General features: G+C 39.8%; 1 protein-coding gene across 1 annotated transcript in view; it reads right to left on the bottom strand.

Moving 5' to 3' along the window:
* Positions 1–23,579, bottom strand: part of LOC307021321 (uncharacterized protein) — a 71,014-nt gene that overhangs the window by 39,421 nt on the left and 8,014 nt on the right. Inside the window, exons 2-5 of the mRNA XM_079653324.1 lie at positions 7,066–7,137; positions 6,828–6,896; positions 1,181–1,302; positions 83–128 (exon numbers count right to left, since the gene is read on the bottom strand). Coding sequence (XP_079509450.1) covers positions 83–128; positions 1,181–1,247 — 113 coding nt within the window. The 5' untranslated portion in view covers positions 1,248–1,302; positions 6,828–6,896; positions 7,066–7,137. The remainder of the gene's footprint in view (positions 1–82; positions 129–1,180; positions 1,303–6,827; positions 6,897–7,065; positions 7,138–23,579) is intronic.

Here is a 23,579-nt window from a genome sequence, read left to right as displayed (position 1 = left end):
ACTGAAAAAGGTTGGGAACCACTGAATCATGTCATGTTGATCACATTAAAGCAGACGCTTCATTTATCATGTGTTGTCTCACCTGCGCTCTAGATTCCCGCTCCATGGAGTCCTCTGAACACCCCCACCTGTTAAGAGAAAACGGCTCATTGATAAAAGTGTTTATCTGACGCTCCTACCTCTGTTTTTCAGGCACTAAGTGTAAAATGCAGCTGTCTGTTGGTCATAATTATCATTATCTCTGATTCACTATATTCCACTGATGCATAGCTCAAACTAAACCTGTGCTTTACTAAGTAAGTCTACTGCTGAATATGGAGAATTAACTATTTTTGACTCATTCAATTCAATTCAAAACCTTTATTTATTCAGGTGAAAACCCATTGAGATCATTGACCTCTTTTTCAATGATGACCTGCTGCAAGTAGGTTCCAACATGAATACAAACATGACAGAAAAACAAAGAGGACATCATATGGCATATTTACATTGACTACAGTTTGTATAGCTAGTAGCATTTACAGATACCAACAGTTTCCGATTGGATAACATCTAACCTTGCTTTAAAAACATGTAATGGAACCAAACTGCTCAACTTCCATTCCTTTTGCAGACTGTTCCAAAAGCTGTATTCCCTAAGACAGTCCTAGCAGTTGGCACATTTAATACAACCACAGCATTCGATCTCAGGCAGTAGCCATTTACAATACGCCGTGAGATCAGGGAGCAGATGTAGGATGGAAGTTTCCCTAACATTGCTTTGTAAATAAAAAGATACCAGTGATTGAGCCGCCGTACAGTTAGTGAAAGCAAACCTGCCCTTGCATACTGGGTACAATGATAGGTTAATGCTTTACAGTTTGTCACAAATCTCAGTGCACTGTGATAGGTGGCATCTAACTTGATCAGGTAATTGGCCGGTGCATTCATATAAAACAGATCACCATAGTCCAGCACAGGTAAAAAGGTCACAGTGACTAGCCTTTTCCTGGCCTCAAGTGAGAAACAGGACTTGTTTCTGTAAAAGAAACCTAGCCTAACCCTCAGTTTTTTTAGCAGGTTATTGACATGAAGCCAGATACCAAGGTATTTGTAACAGGTTTGGACATTTGGATAATACGCTTCAATACAACGTCACATATAAAAACTGAAGATATGTTTAAAAGTGTAATGACCTTACCAGCATGCATTGTTGCTGCCAAAGACAGCTGAACAATTAAAACAGAAAATCCACAGGGTTCCAGCATGGTTCCTCTGCAGAGCTGAAGGACAGTGTGAAGTCAGCAGGCTCAGCTGCAGCTCCTATCTCCACACATTTGGTTAGATAGGAATGAGAATGACAAAATAACATTCATGCCCGCACAGTTTATCAGTTAAACATAAGCAAAGTGCAGGCTGTGAATCCTTTAGGACTTCACAGTGTGTAGCCTACAGAAATATATCCACATATCCCAGTGTTTTAGGTGAAGGTGTGTCAATAATACAATGATGGGCGGTGGTGGCGAAGTCCATAGGCAGGGGCGAAGCTGGAAATTCTGGGCCCCATGAAAGAATCTATTTGTGGGCCCCCAATCCATGCGAGTGCGCGTTAGCGCGCACGCAAAAATATTTTTGGCCATTTATTTATTGATGAAAACGCATAATATGGTTTTTACCTATACATTCGGATCAGCAGTTCAGCACCTGAACTGTTGGTGGGTGAGCCTAGTAAAGGATGTCGCATTGCGTTCATCTTCAATGAATGGACCAATGCAATAGTCTACCAAAGAACCTTGAGTCGCACTAGGTAGGCATATTTTTCCCCTATTCTTGTGACAATGTTTTCTGATACTCAACATACAAAAGCTGTTACTTTTCCTGTCTCTCTGTAATCCCATCTCCAACACAAATAGTCTACTCAAGCACACTATTAGGTTGACAGACACTTACATTTTGATGTGCTCTGTAGTATACAATCGTTCCCTGCTTGGATATACCTTTTACGAAGCAGATTTTGAACTGTCGCGGGCAGAGCACTAGCTTTTTTGCTGAAGCGGCCGGGTTGCTGCCTTTTTCAGCAGAGTGCTAAAGCCCTACCTGTTACACGCGCAAGTAATTCGGGGAGGCGCGAGTGACAAGTGTTGAGCTATTGGTGGGGACAATTCAGGATTCTTGGATACTGGTGGGGTATTGACCTTGCGTCCACCCCCTAAACGACACGATGAAACCCAACCTCGAAAACCCTGTTGAAGTTAATGAACTGTAATGGACTGCAAGAAATCAACATGCACTGACTATCAACTTTATCTTCTGTCTATTTAATTGAAAATTACACCCAATACAGGAATGAACAAACAAAAAATCTCAACATTCTTTGACTTATTAAATTAAGATTTGAACAACACAAGGACAAAAGTATAAATTAACTGAAGATTTGAACACAATTATAAAACAATAAACTCTCAGGACATGAACACACTTAGAGCAAACAATGAAAGATGTAGTGCTAGAGGACTATGCATCAGATAGTAATTGTTCACAATGTCGGCTGTAGCCTGTCAGCTTACTATAGGGAAACATCCCACAATCCTGTCATAGACTGGATTTTTATCCCTAAATCCCGAACGCCAATCGCCGGACCTTCTTGGTGGCAAAATCTTTTACGAGCTCTTTGAAATCAAGTGACAGAGCCAGCTTGCTTTCAATCGATAACATTGCAAGGCTGTTCAACCTCTCTTGCGACATGGTAGATCTTAAATAGCTCTTGATAAGTTTCAACTTACTAAATGATCTTTCACCACCAGCTATGGTAACTGGGAGCGTCAAGAAAATTCTGAGGGCAATGCAAACGTCTCCAAAAATGCTCTGGAGTTCCATCTTGTATATTGCATTCAGTAGATCAAGAGAGCTACAATCAGGGGGGAAAGTGGCAGAAAATATTTTATTGAGATGCCTTATCTCACTCTCAAACTGATCTGTGAGATCCTGTGAGTATTTCTCCCTCAGTGGCTGACACACAGAAGCCATGACACTGTCACTCAACTTCCCAATTTTAAGTATGGCAGCAAATTCTTCAACAATATTTGCTGTTGTTTGGAACCGAGTGTCCAAGTCACTTATGATCTGGTCCATGGCAGTGAGAAACACAGTGTTACGGAATGTTGTTTCTGGCCTATCCTCCTGACCTGTTCCTTCAGCAGTTTCATCATGAAACCTCTTCCTCCTCCTCTCACGGCAAAGTTCTTTTTTGAAATGAGGTGGAACCTCCATTTCCTTAGCTACCATTGATGCCTCAGACAGAATAGCATCCCATCCATTTCTGAGAGTCTGCATCTCATCTCTTAGTGCAGCAACATTACCTGCCTCCACCTCTATTGAGATTTTCCCTGACTGGAGTATCACATTTCTGTCATCAATAGATTGCAATACTTTCACCCAAATGGTGAGAAGGACAATGGCATCAAATGACATGAGGTAGTTCCTCAGACCAACAGCTTCAGATCTGGCCTCCCCTGTGAGACTGCATGAGCTCAGTATGGCAGCAAGGGCTTCAATGACACCAGGTAGGTGCTTTGCTACAAGTTTCACAGCATCAATTCTCGCACTCCAGCGAGTGTCAGATAGCCTATGTACAGAGCAACCTGTTTTCTTTTTGTATATAGACCAACGAGATGGACTGGCACTTACAAATGTGTAGAGGTGGTTAATGTAACCAAAAGAGTTGGACACTTCAGGGCTCGATTCTGCAGCATGCACGCCTACCAGATTCAACGTGTGGGAGGCACAAGGTGAGAAAGTAGCAAGATTATTCTTTTTCAGTATTTGGGCTTGGACTCCCTTGATTACCCCTGACATATTCGCCCCATTATCATACCCTTGCCACCTGCAATCACTAATGTCTATCCCTAGATCCAGAACCACACTCTCTATCATGCCTGCTATTTCACATCCTGTCTTTCCATTGAAATCTTTGAATTCAATACATCTTTCAGTGATCTCCCATTCACCTGTTTCTTCATTATAATGTACAGATCTTATGAGCACAACATTTTGCTCGGTGTGGGAAATGTCAGGCGTTGCATCACAAATGATTCCATAGTATATGGCATCCTCCCTTTCTGTCAGAATGGTTTTTAAAACCTTTCCCCCACACAATTCAATAAACTCGTTCTGGATGTCTGGGCTCAGATAATGAGTTAGCTGGCTTCCTTTTTTGGATGTCCTGATTTTGTCTAAGTGGTCTTTCAAGAGTGGATCATATCGTGATATAAGTTCTAGCGTACCTACAACATTTCCATTGTGGACATCGCCCAAAGCATGCGTTTTACCTCGGAAAGCTAAATTCCTCGTTGCCAAAGCAGAGTGACATCAAGGAGTCTCTAGCTTTGTTTTTCTCAATTTCAGACTGTAGCTCTCTCTGCAACTGATGATCAACGCCACATGCAGTCATAACCGAACACTGTAGGTGTTTCCATCGCAAATAACAGTCCCTGTGTTTCCTACTTGTTTCATGGCTTGGGAATTTATCATACATGCGACGCCACTCGACGTCACACATCTTGTATCCCTGGTCACTACGGTACCTGGGAGCGTCAAGAAAATTCTGAGGGCAATGCAAACGTCTCCAAAAATGCTCTGGAGTTTCATCTTGTATATTGCATTCAGTAGATCAAGAGAGCTACAATCAGGGGGGAAAGTGGCAGAAAATATTTTATTGAGATGCCTTATCTCACTCTCAAACTGATCTGTGAGATCCTGTGAGTATTTCTCCCTCAGTGGCTGACACACAGAAGCCATGACACTGTCACTCAACTTCCCAATTTTAAGTATGGCAGCAAATTCTTCAACAATATTTTCTGTTGTTTGGAACCGAGTGTCCAAGTCACTTATGATCTGGTCCATGGCAGTGAAAAACACAGTGTTACGGAATGTTGTTTCTGGCCTATCCTCCTGACCTGTTCCTTCAGCAGTTTCATCATGAAACCTCTTCCTCCTCCTCTCACGGCAAAGTTCTTTTTTGAAATGAGGTGGAACCTCCATTTCCTTAGCTACCATTGATGCCTCAGACAGAATAGCATCCCATCCATTTCTGAGATTCTGCATCTCATCTCTTAGTGCAGCAACATTACCTGCCTCCACCTCTATTGAGATTTTCCCTGACTGGAGTATCACATTTCTTTCATCAATAGATTGCAATACTTTCACCCAAATGGTGAGAAGGACAATGGCATCAAATGACATGAGGTAGTTCCTCAGACCAACAGCTTCAGATCTGGCCTCCCCTGTGAGACTGCATGAGCTCAGTATGGCAGCAAGGGCTTCAATGACACCAGGTAGGTGCTCAAAGCACTAAGAGAGGGTATTTTTTGCTCCTTGGAGAAAAGAACACATGGTATGCAGAACAGTGCATTTGCACTTTCACTGTGAATCAACCAGTCCCTTTTCACTTTTCCCCTACCCTTATCTGCTTTGGTGTATTTCAAGTAATCTGGAAATCTCTTTCCCTTTGAATCATGTGGAAATTCTTGATCTGTTTCTCGCATTGCTAATTTCTTTACAATAGTTGCCCTGTCCTTGTCAATCATCCTAGCTGGGAACAACCCTGGGTCAAGTGATAGCAGATCTTCTACCTCAGAGTCCACTACAGGTGGCTCAGTATCTGTGGCATCCTGTGTCGGAGCCTCACTTTGTCCCTGACATTGACTGTCCATAGCTGCTTCCTCCTCATCTGTGCTGCTTTCATAGTCCTCAACCTTTTCTTGTACTGGTACTTCTGACTCTTCACCTCTGCTCTCCTCGTTGGCTGCCTTGCTCGAGGGCCCTGGCTCTAGAGTATCCATAGTGTACATAATTTATAAAATGCCCTATAATAGTAATAACACAGTACAGCTCGAGCTATCTCTTAATTGTTATAATAATAATAATAACAATAATAATAATAATAATCATTTGTATAGATATTTTCCAATTGCTCAAATCTAGCTATAGCTACTGTAACAACCTCAATATAATGTGCCAGTGGTCAATGGTATTGCAATTACTGGAAGAACTAGAGTAACTAAATGTGAATATTACCTAAAGTTGTATTCAATGCATGGTAAGCATATTTAAAATCTGTTTGTTAACCCCAAGCCCTGCTGCTTTACCTCCCTCTCCTTCAACTGGGAGCTGGCCTGAGGGAAGGGGTACTGATCCTGAAGCCGCATCTTTGCATTAGAGCAGATGTGATTAGCATGTAAATTATACAGGTTAGGTTATCTGGCCATAGCAAAAGGGCATAGCTGCTGGATACAAATTCACTGGGCTCATCTACACTCATCTAATTTTTGATAGCAACAGGTAGCTAACGTCAGCCACAAAATGTTGGCCAAGCTGTTATGGGCTTCAAAACAAGTTCTGTGAATAAATACCTTTCTTGTGAAAATACATGGTGACTAGCTGTCGACCTCTTTTATTATTTTCCTCTTGCTGATGTTTTTTCTTTCGTTTCTGAGCTCCTGATTCATGAGCTGTAGAGGACATTTTCCTGTCAGTCTGTTCAAGCTGAAAGCTGCTGGTGCGCTGCTGTGCCGCCTAGTTATAGTTGAAAGTGGTGGTGGAAGATTAGTAACTGGCAGGCAAGGGGTGGGTTGGAGTGGGTCAGGCACGACCACCTCCATGGCAGAATTTTTTTAATTTAATGAACACCTGTACGTGCAATTTCCTGCAATATAGAGCACAGAACTGTCTCAAAATCCTATGGGATCCTAAAGGATTCCTATAGGGTTCCAAAAACGTATAGAGATTCCTATAGCATTTTTTGACTAGGGATGTTATCCTACACTTTAAGCTGTCTGATATCCCATTACCTGTAACTCTTGGGTCTCTTTCTCACTTCCTCTGCCTCCTCCCTGAGTCTGCACAGTCACCACATCATTCTACATTAAGGAGAGCAATACACTTATGAGTACACTGAACTGGTTTGAATACACAATATTTATGCTACTCTGTAAAGAAAGGGAGAGAGGGGGGAATATATTATCCAAGTATTCGTGTCTTAATTTGTTATGTTATCCTACACTTTAAGCTGACTAATATTTCCATTACCTGTAACTCTTGTGTCTCTTTTTCTCCTTCTCTGCCTCCTCCCTGAGTCTGCACTGTCACCACCACATCATTCTACACAGGAGAGCAATACACGTATGAATACACTGAACTGGGTTGAATACATGATTATTTATTTTCTTTTTCTGTTCTACCTGGTTGGCTGGCTACACACACACACACACACACACACACACACACACACACACACACACACACACACACACACACACACACACACACACACACACACCCACACACGCACACACACACACACACACACACACACACACACACACACACACACACACACACACACACACAGTGTGCAGGTTAGTTACAGTAGGAGATGGGCTTCTATCATATTATCTTCTATCATTCTATAATTCATTCTTCTTTTATTTTCATTTCAGGTAGTTGTACCTTAAGAGAATTGAAGGCTGGCATCTGTAAATGCAGATATATATAAGTACTTTATTCATATTTTATTATCATTATCATTATTTTCTTTCCAATTAAATGAAATCAGAAAATAAGTGGTATATGATGGAAAATATGAAAGTCAATGCTTGAAGGAAAATGGACTTCGGAAATCCGTTTTTTTTTTTTTTTACTGTTCTGTAAAAGTCTTGTCGAATGTAATGTTTTATGTTTTGTGTGGACCCCAGGAAGACTAGTTGTTGTCATGCAACAGCTAATGGGGATCCTAATAAACTCAAACTCTAATTGGCTTCGATCTACCAGGTAGCTAGCTAGTCAAACACACACATTGGTTGATGTTACTAGCTAGCTAGCAATTTCATTGTTTGAACAACTTACTGAAAAGGTCTGCCACCAATGACAGACTGGTCGCGGTGATTTACACTCAGCCTACCTGCATCAGGACTGCTGTGGGTGGGAGGCAGTTGATCAAACCATTGTGAGCGAAATGCGGGGGGGGATCACAATCTTTGGAAACTTAAAAACTCGCTATTAAGTGTCTATAATCAGCACAAGTTCTTTCATTGCATATTATTAATTCGATTGAAATTACATACTTATGTTTACAGTGATATATTGGCGGGGACATATCATATTTTTCATATGATCAAAAAGTGGGGGTGCAAAAGCACACGTTTGCTCCCCCAAGGTCAATTGTGGGGATTCACCTGCTCTGCTTGCTCCATTGCTCAGGCGCCCATTCCATGCAATGAATGAAGGGAGGGGTGCTCATTCTGTCAAACAGAGTAACAAGCACCTGTTTGTTTCTTTTGTGACGTTTTTTTTTTAATACAGGCAATTATACTTTTGAGTCATCTAGATTAACTTACTTTCGGATAATAATAAAACCATATTAATAAAAAGATAATAATAATGTTCTCTGCTCCTAACACTAGGATGGGTCAAATGCCGATAAACCATTTCGTTACATAATACCTGTAGGCCTACTACGTAATGACAATAAGTTCAATCTTCTTCAATGACAGATTCAGCTCCTTGCAGAATAGCACAAACTGAGTTAAGTATTTACCGGGTACATTTGTTCAATCTAAGGCTGCAAAGATTCAAATGCTTTATTTTTCATATGGTAGTAATAGCATAGTGGTTAGCAATAAAAGTCTGAAGTCCTCAACAATGCAACATACAAAATAGAAATAACATGTAAAATAGTGCAATGAACCTAAAGTTGCTAAATATATATAACAGGTAGAGTAAAAAATATAAAAATGTTGTAAATTGACATACATTATGTGATATAGAAGATGTAACATCAGCACCATAAAGAAGACTTAAATATATGATTAAATGGCACATTTATTTTATTTATTTGGTCTATTACAGTGTATTGTTTATAGTTTTAAATTGATACTCAATATAACATTTTCTACGGTTCATATTTACTCTTTATGCTTATTTTTTATTTTGAAAATGTTTAACGAAAGTGAAATGCCTTTAAACATTCTACTGCAGGGGTGGGCAAACATTTTGGCTCGGGGGCCACTATTTCATGAGTTTTAAATTTGACAGACGGGCTGGGCCAGTAGCAGATCGGTGAAAAAATATTTAGCTGTCCACTCCTCATTAAACACTCGGCACTCAATGTCGACTTTCCTTTTCTTTGGCCCACTCATTGTCACAGATGCAGGTTCAAAGGTGAACTAGAGAATGCAATTCCTGAAGAAATTGCTAGTGGGAATGCTTTATGCTGAAAATCTGACGCTGAACTGCTATGCTGAAATGTAATGTGTAAGAAGAAAGTGAAGAATTTAGATTGAAATGATACATGAACACTGGGGGCTTGAATGTGTGATGAGAGAAGAAAATAAAGTAAAAAGGCTTGGAAAAGCAGCAGAATATTTGAACTGCAATGATGCAACGGCATTTGATGACACCCCATAATACGCTTAGATGCGTTGATGGCTGCATCGTTACCAAACCTGTGAAGTTTTGGGCCGTTTGGAGCATTTTCACTGAAGTTATGAGAAAACCGTGTTTCATGGTGAGCATTGTGTTGCCATGGCAACGGCATTTGAAGAAATCTCAAAACTGTCCCGTAGATGTCTTCACGGCTGGACTCTTAAAACACATGTGAAGTTTGAGCACTTTTTGAACATTTTCATAGGAGTTATAAATTACATGAGGAGGTTATATTACTCTCTCTCTTCTCTTGATCGTGATCACCCTCTCACTCTTCTATCACCCTCTCTCTTCTCTTGATCGCCCTCTCTCTTCTCTTGATCACCCTCTCACTCTTCTATCACCCTCTCTCTCTCCTCTTGATCGCCCTCTCTCTCTTCCCTTGATTACCATCTCACTCTTCTCTTGATTGCCATCTCACAGGAGAACACTTCACTCTATGGGTTTCTGCCATGTCTCCACTTTAGTTTGACTCACTCTCTCTCTTCTCTTCTCTTCTCTCTCTTCTCTTGATCACCCTCTCTCTCTTCTCTCTCTCTTCTCTTGCTCGCCCTCTCTCTCTTCTCTTGATCACCCTCTCTCTTCTCTTGATCGCCCTCTCTCTCTTCTCTTGATCACCCTCTCTCTTCTCTTGATCCCCCTCTCACTCGTCTATCAACCTCTCTCTCTTCTCTTGATCGCCCTCTCTGTCTCTTCTCTTGATCACCCTCTCTCTCTTCTCTTGATCGCCCTCTTGATCTTCCATGGAAACGGCATATGATGACACCCCATAATTGACGTAGAGCTGTTGAGGGCAGGACCATTAACCTTTATCTGAAGTCTGCTGCTTTGAGCATGTCAGTTGGAGTGATGACATCATCGTGTTCCATGACACAGGTGTTTATATTTGAGCTAACGACGTGTGCAGAGATCAAAGGTTTCCATTGTTCTGAATGAGAGATAAACCTGTTACATGTGAACGTTTTGTTGAAGAACCGTAACAGATATCGGTGAAATGTCAAAGCTTGAAGCATCTCAAGGACCTTGAGTATCTGAAGTGTAATTTTTATGTACTTTCGGGTTAATAATGTGGCCTTTTTAGCAGATTAACTAAAGGTGTGCGGCTGCTGCCGTGAGGATATATCAGCCTGAAATTAAAATGGGCTTGAATGGAGACATGTTGAAGGTTTTTGTCACTTCATGCCCTCAAGAGGCATTTTGTTTAATTATTTTTTGCTTAATTATTTGTAATTTTTCAAGCTACGAGATGCTTTCCTACATTTGTCATGAAAGATTATGTGTCAGGAATGTAGGGTTTGGGAATTATGGCAGTTATAAAAAAATATGAAGGCAAATTTCAAGATTTCCTACACTCTAGCTATGACATCACGCACTCTAGTTAATGTTAACATCTGAAGAAAGCCTCTTTTCCAAGGTCTGAACAATGTTTAATATCTCTAAAAGTAAGAATCATATTTAAAGGTTGTGTTACACGAATAATGTCAGAAACATGTGTAACATTTTAAAGTTGGAATGAGGTTTCTGAGTGAAAGTATGAAGGAACAGTTAGCAGTTGAAGTCGCATGAAGATTTTTCAAGTCTGAAGATTTTCACCATTGACTTCAATGGTTAAAAATGTGATGAATTATGGGATGTATCTCTGGAATTATGAAAGTTATGAATGAGAAAACTAATAGCACTCGATTCCCGACCGAGCTGAACGTTTTGATGTTTGAAGGAGTTTCTGCGATGTTCAATGCAGGAGGAGAAGACCGGCAAAATAACGGGCGGAATAAAATCAAATAATTTTGTGCGTAGAAGAACAGATAGTGTAAATTAGGTTCAAAGGTGAATTATTGCGTCATTGCATCATCGTTTTGCATCATGACGTAACCGTTGACGTGCCTTCTTGTTACCCAAACAGCGTTTTACGTCGCTGAGTTTCTCCGCAACTCCGCTCACAAGGTTTACATCTGTGAGTTGGATGTAGAAGTGTCAGAATCAATATAGATGTTTTTATTTTAAAGTAAATTCCAATTGAACAGAGTAAATATTTTTTAATTATTGTGTCTGTCCAAAAAAAAAAGATTACTTATAGTGAAAACCACCCTTGAATGATGGGATGGTAGACTAAAAGCTTTAGGAATCCAAACTACAAAACAAATAATAAGTACCCTGTATCAAGATTGATGCAAAACAAATTAAATTTGACCTTTTTAGAGAGAATTAGCAAAACAAAAACACTTCTGGGGTCATTTGGGTGGATTTTCCATATCTCTGGCCCCCCTTGGCCGATTCTGATGATTGACATCTCTTTATAATCGTCAAAACCAATGGAATCGAGGGGAACTCCCACATACACACACACAATACCAAATAAGGAGTGAGAGTGACGCATAGCCAAAACCGGAAGTTGCGATAACTCTGGTGGCTACCATTAGCAGCTAACTTTTACTCTCCGATATTTACATACAAATAGAATTATGGATTATAAATATTTTTTTCAAAGTGACAGACACATTCAATTAATCTATGGATTAACCCTCAGCCGCGTTTTTTCTCGTTTTAACGCCATTGAACACGACTTTTGATCAGAATAACAGCTAAGGTGAGACGATGTCCCGTTTTTCCTCCGTAATGCTACGTGTTGTGATGTCTGTGTTTGCTTCCCCTGTCGCGAGTTCGGATCACTCAGTGATGATACTATACCTATATAATCTGTGGAGTCTCAGCTTTAATCGGATATCTTGTATGTGCAGCTACGATAAGTAATAAGGGTATCTTTATCTTGAGTTCTGTGCCAAAGTGTGTTAGCATTTTTGGCTCAGGGGTCATTTAGATGCTTCTTGAATCTTATGAGACTTGTGTTTTGTTTTGGTAAAAATTGTTCGTATAGTCATTTAGCTGAGATTCTTCCCGTTAACCTGGTATAACAAATTAATAGGTTTTTAAATATTAAGATGCCCTGAGACACAGTGTCGTGAAAAAAGAAAAAAGCGCCAAAGACCCGCCGAAGGGGTCTTTGGGACGATTTGTTTTTAAATATTGAAGTTAGATGCATCCATCTGGTGCACTTTGAGAGCAAAATGAAGAGATATATGGATAATAATAATACATTTATTTTGGGGGGTGTTAGAAATTAAAATCAATGTTTTGATGGTATAATGTAGCTTAAACATACCGTCAGTTCAAACGCTCTTTTATACTGAAAAACCAGAAATTCTTGTGCACAAGCAGTTAAGCTTTTATTCTGAAAATCCTTCATCTACGGTTAGCATGTAGCATGTGGCTAATATACGATTTCCTGAAGAGGTGAATTGAGGAGCGAAATGACTTGGTGTGGTGAAAACCGAAACCTACTGATTTAACACTACAACGATAGATGTCGAGATACTACCATGTTGAATATTAAATGAAAGTACAGTTTATTTGAATACATTATTGTTTACAGACGAGAGTAGCATGTGACAACATCCGGAATGACCGGCAACCAAACGAGCCGAGAAGTATTGTTTAGAGTATTGATTACAGCGTTTAGAATGTGTTAAATGAAAAGTGATGAAAGAGAATATGAGGAGAAACGGCGTGTTAAGCATATTGAATGTGAAAAGAACCTATCCTCTGTTTAAATGCAATAACGGACATTGGAGACGAGGTGAGCCGGCTGGCGGGGAGGAGCCAGCAGAGGATATATATAGCAGCGCCGGAGGAGAGATCCGCTGTCTTCTTCTTGCTCAGGAGAACCGGATCACAGCTGTTTGTCTGACGGAACAATATTCTGTCTGTAACACAACCGCGCCTTTTTTAATTAAAGTATCCCATTTGAATCTTTTCAGAGACTCCATTTAGTCTCATTTTAAAGCTTCTCTCCTGGACGCGAGAATAAAGAACACATTTAACAATTGGCGACCTAGCCAGGGATCTCGCAAAACCGGGAGAGACTACAGCAGGCTGCTTGCTGGACCCGCTGGCATCCGTTCAGCACACAGAGAGCTCAAATCAACTAGGTATGGAGAAACCTGTTATATCGAATTCTTCAATAGTTAATGTAGGACAATGTTAGTTCTGTGTGTTTGACGGCGGCCAGCGGATCCTGAAAATAGCTGTGCAATTTAAGTTAAAACAAGCCTAAATTGATAAATATTGGTAGCATTACCACGTGGCGTTGCTTTGTTACAGGCAGGGTGAGTTCAATTTCTTTTTTTCTATTTAACCCTGCATGCTATTCGTTTGTCTGTTAGTACATGTCGGCTAGAGGCCAATCACTATATGTGTCTTTTGTGGCGTTTTACGTTTTACGTGAATGGTTTTAGGCCATTAAGCAGTCGGGACTGCTTGAGGCAAAGACACAGCCAAAGTTTGAAGCTAAGGTTATTGGAGTGAGTGTTTTGTGTAACAACAGCGTGAGGCTGTTTTAAAAAAGTCCTATTTCAAGGGAAAGGCCTGAGTAGTTTGAAGCTCTCAGTGGTTACACCATTCTGTTTTTCAAGACATTGCGTTGTGGATTACGGCAGGAAGTGCGACATTCGTGCGTTAGATAGACGATATTCTTCTAATTGTGTTTGCTTAGCGTCCTATTTGTCCCATAAATAGCGTGTTTAAACAGAAGAAATGACCATACTGGCTCTTAAAGTCAAAACATTTACGTACATGGGTAGAGGGCTATGACGTAAGGGTATGAGGCCCATTTATCATTGTAAACTAAATAGAAATGTTATTTTAAACTACAGTGTTGTGTGTTGAATTTACTAGACAAAATATCACCTCACCAATTTCAACTCCAGGTGTTTTCTCAAATCCCTTTGTTCTTCAGGTCAAAGGTTGGAAAACCAGTTGCCATCTTGTCTTGACCTCATGTTCACGGTGAGCCACACGGCAGTCACCATTTCATGAAATGCTAATTGAAGTACTCTGTTTGCTTTAACACACTGAGGGTAGGCATTCCATCTTCTAAAGAACATCATACTTCTTGTTAGAGTTAGAACTATTGGAAGTACTTCTACTGGTAAATGTGTATTGGCGGTTTTGTGAATATTCTTCTTTGCAAATGTGTTTTGGCGCTTATGTGCTCTGTTGTTTAACCATAGTGTAAATTCCAATTTTAAAGATATTTTTGAGGAAACTAAGTTTCTCCTTTGTTAAAAACGAGTCAGTTTTGAAACAGCTATTCCCTAGTGGATTAAGCTGGAATTTAAAATAGCGCACTCTGGTGGTAGTACAGAATTATTACCCAAATAGCGGAAACACCATAGCATTGTGAATATTCTTCTTTGCAAATGTGTTTTGGCGGTTATGTGTTGTGTTGTTTAACCATAGTGTAAATTCCTATTTTAAAGATATTTTTGAGGAAACTAAGTTTCTCCTGTGTTAAAAACGAGTCAGTTTTGAAACAGCTATTCCCTAGTGGATTAAGCTGGAATTTAAAATAGCGCACTCTGGTGGTAGTACAGAATTATTACCCAAATAGCGGAAACACCATAACATTGTGATTTTGAACCAAATTCATATTTCAAAGTCAAAACCATACACGGTACAACTTTATTTTAACATTTCATATTTTAATTTTGCATATTTTTTATATATTTATTAACTTTATTAATATTTTACCTTAAACTTAAAAAAAAAAAAAAAAAAAAATCTATAAAAATAATAAAACTTTGAGCAAAAAAAAAAAAATGTAAAGTTCGGACGAACAGCAACGAAGGTGCTAGTCAGAAGATTAGTGCTTCATCTTTGATAGGTTAATATATAATTAGAGAACATGTCACCAAAACAAACTAAGTTGAGACTAGACGCAGGGCCAGGCTCAACTGCAGATATCAAGGAAAGGGTAAAAATCAGATCAGATGCCATAACAGCTCCAAATCTTAGACAAAAAACATGGAACCCCATGGAGAAACTGTTGGAACAATGGCAAACAAGAGGACTGTATCCAGCTGATGATCAACCAGCACACATTGGAGAAATATTATTTTATCATATGTTAGTTCAGCAGTGTCAACCAATCCTCTAATCCTAGAATTATTGAGACGCATTAGCGACACCAGGGGTATTGTTTTTCGCAGCAACGATGATGCATAATACCATGACAAAAGCCATTATTGAAACAAGTAAACTATTAGAAGTGCTAATTGCTGATTTTTTTTTATAGTGAATATGCATTTATACCATCAGAAAACCATAAATCATACGATATTTTTGTACCCCTTGTGGGTACACGGAGAAGTTATATTTCTTTAATGCAACGTTATGGGTTTTACATGTCCTGTTCAGAATAGGGTAATCATTGCAATATTAATTGAGCATTTTATGCTCAAAGGAGGGAGTGTCATGATTATACAGAGATGTTGATTTCAGTGACGTTGTAGTTAATAAATAATAACATGTAGTCAACAAGAGGTATGCCGAAGCTCGGGCCTTCTCCAAGGAGGGAGTGGTCCAGTTTGAGATATTAGACAAATAGAAGTGGATGAATATGTCAGAACTCTGAGTAATATTATGCAAGTTTTGTCTACACAGCAGGCTAGGAAAACTACAGAGATACCAGACGAGACACCAGAAGAGACTCCTGTTCGGCCAGGTGATTGGGTGAGGGTGAAAGTTCACAAAAGACAGTGGGCTGATCCCCGGTGGACGGAAGCGTGAAAGGTTGTAACAAACTTCACACGCGCTCCGGTTTAAAGGTAAAGAAAAAGGAGCAAATTGACACCACCTCACACATTGTCACCCTTCACTGGCAACTTCCAGAACATTATTGGGAGTTAGGACTGATTTAACAGAGCTGGAACAAAACAATAAATAGAAATAAGATAAAGATAGAAACAGCTCAAAAGACAAATTGTCTATAGATTTTTATAGATTGTACATTAATGTGAATACCTATTTTTTGTTTTACATCTGTAAAAAGAGTCCAATTTGTTATGTTATTTTTGTACTCATTATTTAAATTCTGTAACGGACACAACCAGGTTTAAATAGAGATGAGAACAAAGCCAAACCAATTGTGGGGTCCCCTAGGGATAAGAGTCGGAATAGCATTGTTGATTGTGCTCATTACACTTGGCACCTTTCTGGTTGGAAGGGGAGTACAATATTATGTAAGACATGGATCCATTAGTTCACGCATAGAATGCCCACATCACTAACAAGACTCCAGCTGTGTTTCAGAGACTTTCACTTATCCCCAGAGCCAAAAGATCAGCTGAGCAACAAGAGGAGGAGTTAGAAATACTCGGTCCCAAACAAGAGGCGGTTATAATCAAGATGATTCACCCCCTTATATGCAGTTCTTGTATCAAATGATGAGATGGGTTTAAGTGATTGGGATATGTAAGTGATGGGGATTTACAGATTAGGGGAATCTCTAAATACACTGGATCCATGTTTTAGTCTGTACCAGAAACACCCCCTGTTAAGCTATGAACAACCGATCGGTGACCTGAGCACAATTATTGAAAATGATTGTTAGACACAGGCTACTAACCCACAAGTACAGCTTTGTACGTACAAACTCTATGAACAAGATTCCCCAGCAGATAGTGGCGACATTGCAGATATGTCCAGGCACCAAAGTTACTACGGTTCTAAATAACAGTGAGATTTAAAGTGATGGAGAAAATATGGAGACGTTCTTTTATAGTGTGCGAAATATGTGGTGCTTGAAACATCTAGGTATTTAAATTTATAGAAGAAAATGGTTTCCTGAAAGAGTTAATTGGAATAAACATGTTACAGTGGGTGAAGGCAATGTTTAGGGATATGGTAAAATTATTAGTAGACATGAATTGTGTTTAGATGGCATTTAACAACTAAGATGGATAGTAAGATTAGGAAAATAGAGTGGAAAAGGTTGGATTTATTTTACCTCAGTGTGTTAGAATTTAACTATACGTAATGCCTCCCGAGATCTCTCTCTCTCTCTCTCTCCGCCTGTCAGAACGCTACGACCCCATCGTCCAAGCAGACAAAAGACCTCACCACGGAAGACTCCTCCTCCTCCATAGAACAGACAGAGAACCAGAGCTGAACCAACAACTCCAACGCTGCATCCAGAACTATCTCCACCTGAGGCACCAAGAACCAAAACCAGGTGACATAAAAAGGCACACTCTCATCGGTCCCCCACAGGACATGAAGTTCCAAGCTGAGCCACAAGATTTGGGCACAAGAGCAGAGTGTGGGACATGAGAGCGGAATACGCCCTCCATGCAACAAAGTAGAGACTGTAAAGGAGGAGATGAAAAGCAAAGCAGATGGGACACTGAAGAGAGTTACAGCGGAAGGATCCAAGAGCAGATGGACTGAGGAGAAGGTGGACGGAGGAGAGGAAAGAACGGAGGAGTTGGCATGGTCCGGCAGAATGTGAGGGGGTCGTGGCTTGACAACCAGAGGGGGAGAGAAGGAAAACGGGAGTGAGTGAGTTTACACATAAACACACTTATTCACCAATGAGAAATACGTAAAGAAAAAGATTTATCAGCCATGAATTAATAAATTGGTGAATTTATAAAGAAAAAAGAGGAAACTATTAAATAACCCTAAAAACACACTGAGGGTAGAACATATTATTCAATCTTTTCATCATATGAACAAATTATTCTTTAAGAGTTTTTTTATTCATGTGTGAATTTGGGGAAGATTGAACTTGTTACAGTATAGACCTACAGTTTAAAGGAATGGTTTTAGTAACCACTCTATAAAAGCAGACAAATCTTTATTTGTATGGAAAATGTTAAAGGTAGAGCTAGTACCAAGCCAAAGATGGTGTTCCAATCTAGAGTATTGATTTCTCCATTGTAGCATGGTTATTACCTCAGGAGGGAAGATTAAGGTGGAAATAACATTTGTTTTTCGTCCAAGATGTAGAGTTTTAAAATGACACTGGGCAAAGAGCGAAAGCAAAGTTTAATTTAAAAAAAAAACTAATGTAGTTGGGAGTAATACATGCGGGGCCTTGGATCACTCATTGTGATGGTACATATTTGTTACAACAAACATCGTTTAGGGAGAAGGGGTCGATCAACCCACCCTGCAGATGTTTTAAATCTTACTTGCAGCTTCAGAGGGAGCGCACGGCACCAGAGTATGAGTTTTAAAAGACAAGCGCCACCAGCTCCTAAAGGTCATCCATTCACCAGATGACCTGACATTTAGAGATGTTATTTAAAGGAGAAACATATCTGCCATAGGTGTAAATTCCTGAATTAAACTACAAACCATTAATGAAATGACTTCTGTTTTTAAAATCCTTGTTAAAGGAGGGAGTAATTATCACATGCTCGGGCACCCAAGGTTCCACACACTGTAAAAGGGGTTAGCATAGTTATTTAAGTAGACCAGAATTGAAAATAAATTGGTATAATGAGTTATTGATATTCCACCGGTTTTCACACCATTTCAGGGACTTTATCACTGCATTAGAACAGACCACCCAAAGGTACTGAGTAGGAACTTTTAAGTGATGAAACTCTACAACTGTTGTAACTGACCAAAATCTTCTCCCAGAAATGACTGTCTAGAATGCCGTACCCCAGAGTAGAACGCACAACGGCCCCTTCTAGAGAACATATTACTTTCATACCTTAAATGGTATGAAAGGAGGCAGGGTAAATTTCTCAGGAGGAGACAGTTACAAATGCTAGCAGAACAAGACGACCCACCCCGTATACAGATGTGGATGACAATGATGAGTTAGTTTAAATGATATGGATGTTCGGAGATGAGATTGATCAATGAATGTCCAGCCGATGTGATTCTTTAAATGATGAAATCATGTGAAGAAGTGAGCAAAATTAAAATGGAGTGAATCCATTTCAATTTACTTCATACTATTCCAAGATAGTATATTTTTATTATTCCAATTAATTTTACACTATTCTAAGATAGTCCATTTTATTTGACTTTATTATTTTATACTATTCTAATATGGTAGATTTCATGTTGTATAAATCATTGCTATTCTAAAATGGTTTGTTTCTTTTCACTTTGTAAAAACAAGTGCCTTAACACTGAGCGTGGTATGAGAACGGTTTCTGTGAAAGGAGGGAGGAAGAAATGTTCTGATACCAAGCCATTGCTGCTATTTTGAAGAATGATATTGAATGTAAACACTAGAAGTTATGCACAAGGGAAAACTTTTATGTTTGAACACAGACAAGAATTTATTTTGTATTTTTGTAAAGCCGGCTGTGAAACCATTCCATTTGATTGTATGTTTGTTAATATGAGATATGTAATATGCAAAGTTCAGATGAAGAACTCATTGATTTCAGTATTATACACACCTTTTAGGTGTGTAAGGAGGGACTGTTAGAAATTAAAATCAATGTTTTGATGGTATAATGTAGCTTAAACATACCGTCAGTTCAAACGCTCTTTTATACTGAAAAACCAGAAATTCTTGTGCACAAGCAGTTAAGCTTTTATTCTGAAAATCCTTCATCTACGGTTAGCATGTAGCATGTGGCTAATATACGATTTCCTGAAGAGGTGAATTGAGGAGCGAAATGACTTGGTGTGGTGAAAACCGAAACCTACTGATTTAACACTACAACGATAGATGTCGAGATACTACCATGTTGAATATTAAATGAAAGTACAGTTTATTTGAATACATTATTGTTTACAAACGAGAGTAGCATGTGACAACATCCGGAATGACCGGCAACCAAACGAGCCGAGAAGTATTGTTTAGAGTATTGATTACAGCGTTTAGAATGTGTTAAATGAAAAGTGATGAAAGAGAATATGAGGAGAAACGGCGTGTTAAGCATATTGAATGTGAAAAGAACCTATCCTCTGTTTAAATGCAATAACGGACATTGGAGACGAGGTGAGCCGGCTGGCGGGGAGGAGCCAGCAGAGGATATATATAGCAGCGCCGGAGGAGAGATCCGCTGTCTTCTTCTTGCTCAGGAGAACCGGATCACAGCTGTTTGTCTGACGGAACAATATTCTGTCTGTAACACAACCGCGCCTTTTTTAATTAAAGTATCCCATTTGAATCTTTTCAGAGACTCCATTTAGTCTCATTTTAAAGCTTCTCTCCTGGACGCGAGAATAAAGAACACATTTAACAGGGGCGCCTTTCATAAGACCCAAGGATCTATTGTGTAAAGAGACTGAAGTCTTCATTGAAATCCTCACTGCACCAAAGGCTAACGGTGGTCTGCAGGAGCTCCACAGTCTCATCTGGCCTTAATGAGCTAGGGCAGCGGTTTTCAAAGTGTGAGGCGCGCCTCCCCTGGGGGGCGCCAGAGAGCTTCAGGGGAGGCGCAGCGTGAGACACAAAAGAACGAGAAAAAGACGAGTAAAGTGACACTTGCCCACTTGTGGCTGTCTGTGCAGACCGAGTTCCCCCACCTCGCCAAAAAGGCTGTAAAAGTGCTCATTCCCTTCACCTCCACCTACCTGTGTGAGTGCAGGTTTTCCGCATTGACTTTGATCAAAAGCAAGTACCGGTAAAGGCTGCAGCCAGAGTATGATCTGCGTTTATTCCTGTGTGCATCAAAGACGCAGACTCATTGTTCCCACTAAAGTAGGGGTGAGTGTAATAAGGAGGCAAAGTTGACGTTCAGTGTGTTGCCAGGAGCATATAAGGATTTATCCACCATGTTGAAAATGTTAAAAAAAATATGTCTTGAGAACACGGCGTGCGAAAATATACGGGTCGTGCTGCAGCTAGATGTGCCTATCCTCTGTAAGAAGGTGTGGGCGACTGACATGCAAGGAAGAACGGCTGTCCACAGGCTGTTCCAACTTTAACAACTGTATTAACTTCCAGGGTAGTGAATTGAACATGCAATTGTAATTGGGTGCTGTTGGAGATTGGAGGATGTTTAAAACCAACCTCGTCTCCGCGTGTCGTTTGGTAAACTGGGTAAATTCGTAAAAAGGAAGGGATTAAGAAACACCAGAATGCAAGTTAAACAATAATCTTGTTTTAATGATGAAAAGTAACAATACAAATACAAAGGAAGTACTTCCTGCTCTTTCTCCTGTCTTACTCTCTGGTCAGCCTGAAGAAAAGAGAGCGAACCAAAGGAAAACACAGGCTTTGATACTAAAAACACAGGAGGAGGTGTGTGGATGTTTCCCCCAGAAGTCATCTTATTGGGAGAGACCAACACATTGCCTGTCGTACCCAATCAGCGCGACACAGCAGAAGAAACCCGGAAACAAAAAGTCTCTTTCAGTTTGACGAAAACCAGACACCTTTTGGTGTCTGGAACGAACCTGCTCTAAACAACAAGTTTCCTTATCTTATTTCACATCTTGCAGCCAGCACACACACATCCCCTTTATGGCTCTTTGTCCCTGTGGCCATCTTCCCCCCCCTCAGGTTACCACACACAAGTTAAAAATATGTTTTAAGATATAGTTGGCTAAATATACGTAATACATGTAAATTACCTTCATATCAATAATAACGAGGAACACATTACCTATCCTCTTAAGCAGTATTAGAGATGCTTTTCAAATAGTCAAACTTCAGAGAATATAGAGAACACACTCATTTGTCCTGTAGCCTTTCCTGCCATTTGAGCTATTGTTCACATCTTTACTTCAAATAAAAGGTTTCACATTGCATATTTCCAGCTTCCTTTACACATACTGTTATTATTAATACAAAGTAATTAACCACACACCTCTATTTAAAACAAGTATATTTCCCTGATAATTGACATGCTGAAAATCTTAAGAAGAATGTCCCCTCCCTGTCATAAAAGCTGCTTCCATTTCATATATAGAGTAATAAAACATGTTTAAGCTAATTTCTCCACAATATTTGTAGCCATTTACCCACACATGAAAGAATAAAAACAGAGGTATAGTTGAACAGTAATCACGCAGCATATATATTTACTGCAATGAAAACACACACACATTTGCCCTAAGCATGTGTAACGCACCCTCTTCTTTTATGATGGAAACATTCCAGAGTTTTGGAGCTATCCCCAAATAAGAATGTCCCCTGCTCACATCCCTCTCTAAACACAAAGACTTCACCTCAATATATCGGTGAGGAAAAGTGTAATTTGTCCCTTCAAATTTAACACACATGAATATATATAAGGTGACATTAAAATAAATATCTCAAAGTGTGTGGTATATTTTCATGCACGGACACGCATGTTCCACAACAAACAAACTGAACAACACTCAATTTTCCGATCACTACCAATGTCCTTGCGATCTTGTTATAATAACAAGTGCACGTTACCGATGCAATATGGTTGAGACCATTCGGGCTTATTCTAGAGGGGTGCAAGGTATAGTCCAAGTAGTGGAGGAGTTTTATACAATATGTTTAAAACATAAAAATAAAAAGGTTTAAAAAAGTTATTGTTTAATGTTTTAAGAATGTGACGCTACTCGGCCAATCAAATCGGTGCAGTCAGCACGATAGATTCAAACACACACACACAGAGACGAGACAAGAGGAGAGAAACAGTCGGAGTAATTTCAAAAGGCGGAAGGTAGACAGCGAAAACAGAGCATTTAATTACATTTTCTCTTACTGGACCTCTTTGAATTGCAATTGAATACCCCTGCATTATAGCAACAACAACAATAATAATAATAATAATAATAATAACAGCAATAATAATTGGGAGGGGGGGCGCGGCTGTTCTTATGTTCTCTGAGGGGAGGCTCACCTACCCACACTTTGAAAACCCCTGAGCTAGGGGTTCAGTTGAATCAGCTGAATAAGCTAAATGAAATGTGAGTGACAACAGTGAGCGTCACATGGTGACATCACCTGTGTGCGCAGGCTCATGTTTGACGTTGTGGCTTCAGCCTGTTACGACACGTCTGTTTCCAGGTCACCGCTAATCCCCTCCAATCTTCTTTTCTCCTCATTAGCCATCTTACCTTCTCCTTTCCCTGCTGCGCACACAATGAAGCCCGTCTATGAATAATTCTGTTCATATCTAATTTAACACACCATAGTTTGAACCTTAATTTGTTTCTGGAATTGCAGCTGATCTGTAATGGTGTGTCAAGACAGGTAAAACAGACATTTAGATCAACAGAGGAACTGGAAACTGGGTGGAGAGCGCTTTAAGAAGAGTCAAGAGTGGAGCGTCTGAACGAGGGAAATCCTGAGCGTGCATAAAGCCTTTGTTTTTGTCATGGCC

The sequence above is a fragment of the Notothenia rossii genome, assembly GCF_949606895.1.
Source record: "Notothenia rossii genome assembly, chromosome: 10".
Taxonomy (NCBI): Eukaryota; Metazoa; Chordata; class Actinopteri; order Perciformes; family Nototheniidae; genus Notothenia; species Notothenia rossii.
Note: the sequence above shows the minus strand (reverse complement) of the source record. Positions and strands in the feature narration are given on the sequence as shown.